Here is an 11,407-nt window from a genome sequence, read left to right as displayed (position 1 = left end):
CCCGGGGGGGGGGGGGGGGGGGGGGGGGGGGGGGGGCGACCCCCCCCCCATCTGTGAAATTTCTTCCTTGCCCTTCCCTCTGTCGAATATTCAATGGGCTCGGCCTCTCCCTCCACCTATTTTTTTATTTTTTTTATAAATTTGAAAAAAATGGGAAAAAGAAAATTTTATTTCAATGTCTTGAGAGTGTCATTTCCATGCCATGGAAAGAAGTCTTCCTCATGGATGTGATTGGCCAGCGGAAACACCCAAACTGACTACATAGTGATGCACGGATCTAGCTGCAGAAATGTTCACACAGGTTGGGTTTGCAAGTCTAACACTTACACGGGGTCCAAACTAACTTATCCAGAGTACCAGAGTAAAACCCTGCTGGATATTTATGGACGGTCAAAATACGATGGCCTATCTAGGAATAGGCCTATGGACGGGCAAAAAACACTCTAAAAACTACCTGGTCAAATACGACCAGAAACGGATACAATTTAACTAGTTTCGGTGTCACCCGGGATCCCACAAGTTTCTGATTAAAATGACGCCCCAGAACCGTGTAAAAAATTATTACAATTTTTAGTAAAAAATATTCAATTAGGAAATTTGGTCACTTCTTTTACCAGGTGGTTGTTAGAGTGTTGGAAAAATATGTTGCTAATTTAATTAGGCCTACTTAAGTGCAATTTATTTTGCTCAGCATTTGAAGTAAAAGGGCCAGGGGTTTGGGTGGGATCTATTGGCCAGGTTGCCGAAACCCAGTTTTCTGAATCCCAGATTGCTGAGTCCACTTTGCCGAATCCCAGTTTGCCGAATATCAATTTGCCAACTCAAAAATTGTGAATTTCAGTTTTCCAAAAACGAAGTTTGTAGAAAGTGAAATTAAAAGCAACATCAAAATTAACAACAGCATAAATTCATGATGGAAGACTCACTTTCTTATATCTCGTCATTAGTATGTGTTACGCTTAGCCAACCTAGGCCTACCCACACCAAGCCCAAGGACGGTCCTCCAGCATTCTGGCTACCACCCACATTTCATAAAGAACCACAAACATCCCTACGTACCTACAATGTTCAACCCGTTTTATTTTTATCCCTTTTTTATTAGCACGTATTTTTTATATTACCTCACTTGACTGGCTCTTTGTGTCAACGAATCATGGGATGAAGACTTTGCACTTTCGTCTTGCATAGAACTAACAAAAGTAGAAAAAAACCCCTCAATATTTACATGTATACATTCATTGGACAAATTCTGTTGTTATCAGTAGACTAGGTTGTTATATAAGCTTACGATATTTTCTATTAATGTTGAAACATCAATGGCTGGCTTTATTTCTATGGCTCTAAATTATTGTTTAAAAAAAATGATGTGTTTAAAAAAAATATACAGGTCTTCCTCCAAAAGACCACTTTTGGGACCGGGGTTTCCATGGTTTTTAGCAGCTTTGGTCTCTCATTAGAATAATAAAGATAAAAAGAAATTTGTTAATTTGGAACCACAGAATAGTGGTCTTTAATTGGAGGTGGTCCTTAATTGGATTGGTCTTTCATTGGAGGGAGACCTGTACTTGTTATTATACCGATATTGAAAGCATTATCATTCTGCATCCCCTAGCGCGTGCACTTTCTAGTAATTAGCCAGCAAAGGCCGAGTGTGCACTCATCAATTTAAGCATGACCAAAATGCTACATAGATTAAATAAAATTTTATTACCTCACTGCCTAATTTGGTAAACTAAATATTATATTGTCTCTCATAAAATATTCGTTTTCTTTATACTGTTAAATTATCAAGATATTAATAGGTCTATATAACGGAATCGTATTATAACGATACTGTTTTTTTCACGAGCATTAGTGCGGAAAGTAAGTTCAGATAGATCTGCCAATCTGTCTTACTGTTATAATTAGTAGTTAACCAAGGCCTTTACAACAATTTGGACTAATGTCGCCTGCAAGTTGTAAGTTTATATATTTTTTAGCGTTGGTCCACATAATGAAAGGTTAGTAGAATATCTTTATTTTTTTTCTTTTTTTTTTACAAAAATTCATATTTAAGAAAATAATTACTTACTTACCGCCCATTATGCCTCCTTGCATGTAGGACCGGGCACTGACGAAGGTCTTCCACTCCTAAACGAATCTATTTAGTATAATGGGCCAAATTTGGCCAAAAAATTTTACACGATTTACACAAAAATTGTAATTTGAAACAACTAGATTCAATTTGAGCATATTTGGTGTCATACGAAAACTATTACAATTATCTATTGAATGATTTATATGATGACACATTATATTAATTTTGTGACATAAAAATAGCAATTTTTTAATGATTTTTTTTTGGTTAAATTTAATAATATATGTTATATTAATAATTACCAAAAATACTAAGCTAACAACCATTTCGTCTGATACTTCTCAAAAGCTGACCACATACATAATAAATCACCTATAAAAATTTCAGACATTATAAATTTTGTGTTTCGTATTTACAGTGTCAAAATTCATCTCTCACAAAAATTCTACACCTTTTCACCACAAAATGGCATTTCGAATCTAGTACGTTATTGAAAGATTCAATATGAATATATTTGGTATCATACGAAAGCTAATTAAATTGTCTATGAAATGGTGTGTGTGATGATGACACATTATGTTTTTTGTGACCTAAAAAGTACCAAATAACTAAATTTTATTACTTTTTTGGATAAATTTATAAATACATGTTTTATTTATGAAAAATATACTAAGCTAAATTTTGATACTTTCTCAAAAACTGGTGAATTCTCATCAACGGGCATTGGCTCACGCGGATTGGGCTGTTGCCTCGATGAATTGTGGATTTTAGTGCCAAATTTAGCCAAAAAACAAATGACAAATTGTACACGTGTTTACAAAAAAAATCGTATTTTAAAGCTGTCCGCCACTGGAAAATTCATATGAATATATTTGGTGTCACAAGAAAGCTATTGAAATTATTTATTGAATGATGTATATGATGACATATTATATTAATTTTGTGACCCAAACGTTTCCAAAAAAACTTATTATTTTATCACTTTTTTTGCTGAATTTAAAAATACATATTTTGTTAAATACAGTACATAGGAAAAATACTAAGCTAACAACCTTTTCGTCTGATACTTTTTCAAAAACTGACCACATACAAAATAAAACACCATTAAAAATTTCAGACACTATCAATTTTTATTTTGGTGTTATAGTAGGCCTATTTCACCGGTTATTTCCTGCAAAAATGGCAAATTTTACACTTTTTATCCAAAAATGGTATTTTAAAGCTAGTACGTTATTACTAAGTGTAAGCTGGTCTGAAAACACATTATACTAATATTGTGCCCCAAAAAGTACCAAAAAACGTATGTTATGCCTTGTTTTGCTATATTAAATAAAATAGGCCTATGTTTTATTTATGAACATAAAGCTAACAACCTTTAAAAAAATGGTGAATTCTTATCACCGGGTCTTGGCTCAAACAAAATGGTTTTTTGCCACGCAGAATTTGGAATTTTAATGCCAAATTTTACCACAGATAACAATTTTACATGTTTTTACCCAAAATTTGTATTTTGAACCTAGCCTTTTACTGGAAGATTTTTCAATTTTAAATACTTTGGTATCATACGAAAGCTATTACAATTATCTATCAAATGATATGATGACACATTAGACTATGTCAATTTTATGACCCTAAAATTACCAAAATATTCTTACGACATTTTTGGCTAAATTTAATAATACATAGGCCTAATATTTTATTAATTAAATACGAAATCATTACAAATATGAATATATATGTATATAATAATAATAATAATATTAATAATAATAACAAAGTGCTCAAATATATAGGAATATGATGTTATAAATCGTATCAAACATGATTCCTTATAAGAACGCACAATCTCTCAATATCTCGGCGAGCGTCATATCGTTTAGACCACAGAGACCAGTATTGGTCCAGTGAATCTACAACAAAAACATAGCTCAACCCGGAACAAATTGTAATAATAACGAAAATAATTGTATTCAACTCAGAATTTATTGAGGAAAACATATAAAAAATCTAGAAAAATTCTTTTAATGGAAGGGGTAAAATTTTGGTCCTGAATGCAGGGGTGCCTTCTGACGTCTATACTACTGTGGTATAGATTTAGCATTTTACTGCTATTCACTTCCCAATATCACTATTTTTTGACACAAATTTAAAAGTTTCTGTACAAACTGTGGCATCTAGGGGATTAAAAGGGTGCAAATCCTACCCCTATAAAATCTACCATAAAATATTTCCCAACTCCCATGTTCCATCAAAATAATGTTCTCTCATTGGAAATGTTCTGAGCAATAGACCTGTAAGCAGTGCACACTAAACTAGGCATAGAGCGAGATGAAACTGTAAAATGAGATATATATATCTTGATTTTTAGAAAATTCACACCTCAGTTATTACACTTAGCCCACATGATGCCCCTAAAGTTTCATTGTGGGCAAATGAAATATATTAGCTCTCAGACTACATTTTGTGCCTAGGTATTGATAGTTTCACTGAGTTTCCTGGAAATCTGCTAATAGATTCTTTGAAACTGGCACTATAGTATAGTGAAAATCAGGGGCCCCGTGACCATTTTTCTGGGACCAAGGTTTCACTGCTGATTTAGCATCACTAGGGTATAAATAAGAAATTGAACTAGGGAGGACCTTCAGAAAAAGGGTGGAACATATGAAAAAATTATGATATTGACTCGTAACTTCACTTATATCGAATGAAAAATGGCAAATCTGGTGTCTAACTATATGTTATTAAGGTCACTGAAGCCAATGAGACAGGTTTCAAAAACGTAAAATGGCAGCCATATTGAAACTCAAGATAGCCGCCTTAAAAATGGTTTAACAAATATTTTAGTATAATTCCACATATCCTCTAAGGAAAATGGTAAATTTGGATCTAATCATACATTAAACATAGTTTCAAAAAGCTAGGATGGTAGTCATTTTGAAATTCAAGATGGCCGCCATAAATATCCCAAAAAATAGAATATTTTAGGATGTAATTCCACTTTCCTTTGAGGAAAACTGCTAAATTTGATTTTTAAACATATGCAAGGTTTCATAAATCTAGAATAACAGCCATTTTGAATTTCAAGATTGCCGCCATAAAAGCCATCAAAAAATAAATATTCTTCTTGTAAGTGATTCCACTTCTATTTGAGGACAAAAGCTAAATTTGGTGTAAAATTATATGCTATTATATGAAATCATGTTTATTGAACTCAGTTGACACAAAACCATATAATTTGACACCAAATTTAGCATTTATCATCAAATAGAAATGGAATTACATACCAGAATATTTATTTTTTGATGGTTTTTATGGCGGCAATCTTGAAATTCAAAATGACTACCATCCTAGCTTTTTGAAACCATATTTATTGTATTCAGAGAGGCCAAAATCATATGATAATTAGATCCAAATTTACCATTTTCCCTAGAAGAAATGTGGAATTATAGGCCTACTGAAAAATTTTTTTTTTACCATTTTTAAGGTGGCCATCTTGAGTTTCAATATGGCTGACATTTTACGTTTTCGAAACCTGTCTCATTGGCTTCAGTGACCATAATAACATATATTTAGACACCAGATTTGCCCTTTTTCATTGGATATAAGTGAAGTTATGAGTCAATATCATAATTTTGGCGGCCATTTTGAAAATGACCGCCAAAAAATATTTTCCGCTCTTTTTCTGGAGGTTTCTTCGAAACCTGTCTCATTGGCTTCAGTGACCCTAATAACATATAGTTAGACACCAGATTTGCCCTTTTTTATTGGATATAAGTGAAGTTATGAGTCAAAATCATAATTTTGGCGGCCATTTTGAAAATGGCTGCCAAAAAATATGTTCCGTCCTTTTTCTGAAGGTTCTCCCTCGCTCAATTTCTTATTTATACCCTAGTGATGCTAAATCAGCAGTGAAACTTTGGTCCCAAAAAAATTTCACGGGGCCCCTTATTTTCACTATACTATGGTGCCAATTTTTATAGAATCTATTAGCAGATTTCCTGGAAACTCAGTGAAACTATCAATACCTAGGCACAAAATGTAGTCTAGAGCTAATATATTTCATTTGCCCACAATGAAACTTTAGGGGTATCATGTGGGCATGTGTCCTAACTGAGGTGTGAATTTTCCAAAAATTGTATATACTTTTGTGATATTTTGGGTCAAAGGTCAAGGTCATGTGACTTGACCTATATAATTCTCACTAGTCCGGACATCATCGAGTTGCATATCATTGGAAAGAGAATCTTTTTTCTCTATCCAACGGTACCAGAATTTCTCCAATACGTTGAGTTTTAAGAAAGATAAGCAGTTGTCTGTCAGAAAGTGAGTTTTTTAGCCAAATATCATGAAAATTTCAAATTGCTCTAACTCATCAGAAAATGCTGGCGCGGAGCCAAAAATGTCACTGTGGGGTTATCTGAGGTAGAACCCCCAACATGCAAAATATTGGGCGATTTGAAGGGGGTCGAGTAAAAAACGTGTGTTGGATTCATATGGAATGACTCTTAAAACCATCATTAATCTTTTGCATGTACAGTACTTTTAAAATCAATCAAGAGGTTTTTGCTTTTCTCTTCTTTTTGAATTTCACTTTTGTGTAAGTAATATTGCGATAAATTATTGTGAGTGGAAATAATACCCTCTAATTTACGATCAAACAGGACTAGGGAGATAGAGGCACACAAAACATTAGTTAGCATTTTGATTTCACAAACATAGGTGATTTACTTAATCTATCATTATCAGTGGCGGCTCCAAGAAAGCAAATTAGAGGGGGGACAGGGAGGGACTTGCACGTTGGGAACGTAGATCACCTCAGCCCCACCATGGTTGGGGCTGAGGAAAGAAAATTTATGATTATGACACCTATAGATTGCCGGAAATGGCACTCTCAGACCTAAGTTCTAATTATAATTTTCCTTTGTTTTTTTTTTCTTTTTTTAAACAATAATTTAGAAAAAAATAGGGTCGGCTCGGCCCCACTTAAATCTGCCACTGATTATTATGGCGTCATTGCGAGACTGCGTTAAAGTAACACTGGAGTTTGTAAACTTTTGGTAGGATCACTTAATCGAAATAGGTAGACATCATATCCGTGTTAAAGGCTGAAATTAGAAAAAAAACCAGTAATCCTATGTATGTAGATAATATTAAACACTAGTATATACGTACGGGTCATAATAATATACAAAAAGAATTAATCGTTTATAGTAGAAATTGTGCACTTTTTAGTTTGTAAAAATATTGGCCTAATAAGAATAGATGCTTCCAATTTTAACAACGTTCAGTACATTGTTTTCACAATAAGTTTAGCCTCTGATAGTCGTTGCCCCCATAAAATCGATCTAGTGGGTTTCTGAGATGGTTACGAAATGTTTAAACAATTGCGTTTTTACTCGGTTTTGGTCCGGAAAATACATACCGCACTTAGAAAAGTGAACAGACAAAATGCATGAGTCATGCGTAATTGTTATTCTTTCCATTCGCTTTTAAAAGTGGGGTTTTAATTATAGAAGATTGGTGAAAAGTGGGGGGGGGGGCAATCGATATGATATTCCCCCCAAACTTTGAAAAGTGGTGAGGGGCGTCCCCCCCCGTCAACACCGATCGACGCCCATGTATATATATACCATTAAAATGGATGTCTAATAGTGTGCTTTAAGCCTAATTTAGTAAGCGCCTTTATATGTGTATGCAGTTTTTTTCGATAAAATAGGACGTATCAAATTATTGTGTGCATGCTATTTTTGGAGTCTAATAGTCTATATTTGTATTTTGCTCCTAATAATTTCTTGTCTTGCTGTTAAATTGACATTTGGCAAACTGGGTTTCTGCATGCAAAGTAGGATTCGACAAACTGGGTTTCATAATTTTTGAGCCGGCAATTTGGCAGACCACATTTCACTGACCGAATAGGAACATACAAATTTTGAGCAATTCGACACCAAAAGCAACTCTCTAGGACCAGTAGGTGACAAGATATGCCTATATTCTCATGACCTTAAAAATGTCTTTCAATGTGGGTCAATGGTAAATAAGGACACTTCCGGAAATTTTCAGACCACATTTTCCATTAGGAATAGGAACATACACATTCTGAGAAATTTGACACCAAAAGCAACTCTCTAAGACCGGTAGTTGACAAGATATAAAAACTATATTGTCATGACCTTTAACCCATATGAGGCATGTTGTGGCGAAATGGTAAAGTTGTCGCACAGTCTAGTATTGATTAAATGAGCTATAAAATATGGGAGCTCAAAAATTGACAAAAAAAACAAATTTGTTTTTCACTGTAGGTCAACAGTTTAATGTATTATTAACCATGTCCCAAAGTATTAGTTCTGGAAGTGGTTAACAAATTGTTTATTTAACGTTATTTTTCATAGTTCATTCTATTAAACAATGTATGCACAAATAACTTTGAAAGGCAATTACTTAAAATCCTGTTTATCTTGACTCTAAAAGTACTGTACTTTCACTTTCCAATAACTTAGGTTTGAAATGTCCAATTTGAATGAATGACCTCTCACTAAGATCACATACTCAGGTATTTGAAAATACCAATAACTTGAATTTAAATTTTTGCTACAACTTAGCCATTTTGCCACAACATGCCTCATATATTAAATATTAAATGTCGATATTTAGGTGCCTTCCACTAAATATTATTTTCTAGATATTTAATTATGTTGTTTTAGGGTACACATGAAGTACAATACAGTTGAAATCAATGCAATTGCTTCCGGCTCATTCGGTAGATTGAGTGGACTATATTCCATCTGGGGTTTTCAGTTTAGGACTACTTTTGCTGTTCTTGCTCCCTTCTTAGCAAATGTTCAATCTAGTTCCAGCGCCGCCCTGCAAGCATGTTATTTACGCTGTCTTGCTCGCATCTAATGATCATGATATCTTGGTTAGATATATTGCGTTAGGCTAGAAAATCCTACAGATTCGTCTTAGGGCCTACATTCTTACTAAAGGTTTATTGATGTCAGTCACTGTCATTTTCCGGCATTTTTCTAAAGTTGAAACCTCAAAATCAAGGGGCGGATTTAGAGGGGGAGCCGGCCCGGCCCCACCCCCCCCCCACCTTTTTGGAAAGTCAAAAAGTCAAAAAAAAAAAAAGAAAAAAAAAGAGAAAAAAAAACACCCAACAGGCCCCAGAGGTTATTTTCGGGCGTCTTGTTATCTCAATTGGCTCACTTCCGGCTCCCCACCCCCATTTTTGAACATCTCTGTATCCGCCCCTGAATTGCTGAGCATTCCGAATGCAATTCTAGCCTTGTTTATTCGGTTCTTGATGTCACTGTAAACACCATCATCATGTCTAATTATGCTCCCTAGATGTGTGAAGTCCGTTGTTTAGCGTTATAATTTCTGTTGACTCGTTTTGTATTTATGTATTTTTATGTTCGTATTTCATTTTTGTAAATGGTGGAAATAAATGATATGGTATCAATCCCGCGTCAGTTGTTACAGTCAATTAGGTTGCCCGTCTTTTGTATAATTATGATGACACCTTCATCTATCCAGCCTTCAGGTACAGTATTTTTCTTGGTATTCCAGATAGTGAATACTGGAGCAAGTACATTAGAAGTGAGTTCTTGGTTTGCTTGGAAGAACTCTGCATTCAAAGTATCTTGGCCAAGTGCTTTTCCATTTTTTCATACTGATGTTTTGTATTTTCATGTTCGTATTTGTAAATGGTGGAAATAAATGATATGGTATTAATCCCGCGTCATTGTTACAGTCCATTATTGCCCGTCTTTTGTATAATTTTGATGACACCTTCTGTCCAGTCATCAGGTACTGTATTTTCTTGGTATCCCAGATAGTGTAAATATTGGAGCAAGTACATTAGAAGTGAGCTCATTCAAAGTATCTGGGCCAAAGTGCTTTTCCATTTTTTCGTACTGATGTTTGTTTCTTGTTACTGTTTTCTGTATAGATATAAAAACAGTACCAAGAACCTTATTTTTAGCCGTTCTGACTTTGTCTCATTTATTTGCTTCTTTAATGTTCTCCTATTTTCTATGATGTGTCTTCAGTTATCCATTTCATTCTATCCATTCGACCTGTCCAGCATGGGTGGTGGCCTACCAGGAGATATATCTCCAGCTGGCAGCTCTAGTGGTCATCTGAGACACTCAAGCTCCCCGACCACATAAGGTTGCAATCCAAAGGGAAGAAGAAAATAATATTATTAAAGGAGAAAACACATTTTAAATACAAATCTGATTCCTGTCTACAATATTTAAAACACCAAATTTAAACATGTTAATCGTAACACTGTGGTTTGAGCTTTGAAAACAAAGTGAAAGAACGGGATATTGCTGGCTTGATTTCCACATCAAACGCTATGTAATTTCATGACATTTTTTGTTTGTGAATAGGTAACATTCCAGGTTTGAAATCAGAAGTGTTGACTCTTATAAACCGTAATGGTGATGCTGCAGCTACATACATGGCTAAAATACAGACGACCACCCGTTGTGCGCAGGAATGCTTGAGGCTAGGAGATGAAGTTTGTAAGTTTACAAGTGTTGATAAAACGAACAGAAGTTGTAAATTCAGTGCAGACAAGATCGATATAGATACGTTGTCAACTGCTGTGATACTTGTGTATGAAGTAACAGTAAGTAATGTTCCAATTTCAATGGACCCTTCAGAAATGTCAAACTCAATAACTGACCAATAAAATAGGAATCGTAATACACACTTGTCCCACACAAACGAATCCCTCCAGAGAAACTTTTTCATATATCTAAAATAACTTTTCGTTAATGAGCTATGCTTGATACGATCATTACAACTTGTTCCTATTTGAGCATTGCTATTATTGGCAGTGAAATTGGATTACGAATAAAAGAATCACTACATATTAAAATGAACAGTCCAAAATCTCAACGTTCAACTCAAACATTTAAGCTTACAACTTTATATATAGGACTAATATATGCAAGGTGTTCTATACACCTTGCATATGATTATCTAGAACGATCGTTACGTTACCTTAATTGGTAACAGTTTGTTTTCACTAATTAATATTCATTCATTTCTTTGTATAAATACTCTTAGTTAAGAATGACAAGATTTTTCTTTCCGTTTATTTCGCCTTTCAGTTTGTACTGATGATGGGTGAGAGAGAACACCCGAAACATGTTTACAGTTAAATCCTTAGTTCTTTTCTTAAAATGTGTTGTATTTTTCATCAATTTGCGTCCGTTTGGTTCCATCATTAAGGATTTTAGTTCGGAAGACCTGCCAATTTGTTTGCTTAGGAAGTATGAGAAGATATCCCTACGCTTCATTAAAGCTGAATTGGAT

General features: G+C 34.4%; 1 protein-coding gene across 1 annotated transcript in view; it reads left to right on the top strand.

Annotated features, from left to right (window-relative positions):
- The first annotated feature begins 1,851 nt into the window (after nt 1–1,851).
- LOC117124843 overlaps nt 1,852–11,407 on the top strand; it is an 11,938-nt gene continuing 2,382 nt past the window's right edge. The window contains exons 1-2 of the mRNA XM_033271181.1: nt 1,852–2,000; nt 10,474–10,715. Coding sequence (XP_033127072.1) covers nt 1,943–2,000; nt 10,474–10,715 — 300 coding nt within the window. The 5' untranslated portion in view covers nt 1,852–1,942. The remainder of the gene's footprint in view (nt 2,001–10,473; nt 10,716–11,407) is intronic.

The sequence above is a fragment of the Anneissia japonica genome, unplaced genomic scaffold (assembly GCF_011630105.1).
Source record: "Anneissia japonica isolate Jap-2015-1 unplaced genomic scaffold, ASM1163010v1 scaffold652_len952628_cov199, whole genome shotgun sequence".
Taxonomy (NCBI): domain Eukaryota; kingdom Metazoa; phylum Echinodermata; class Crinoidea; order Comatulida; family Comatulidae; genus Anneissia; species Anneissia japonica.
Note: the sequence above shows the minus strand (reverse complement) of the source record. Positions and strands in the feature narration are given on the sequence as shown.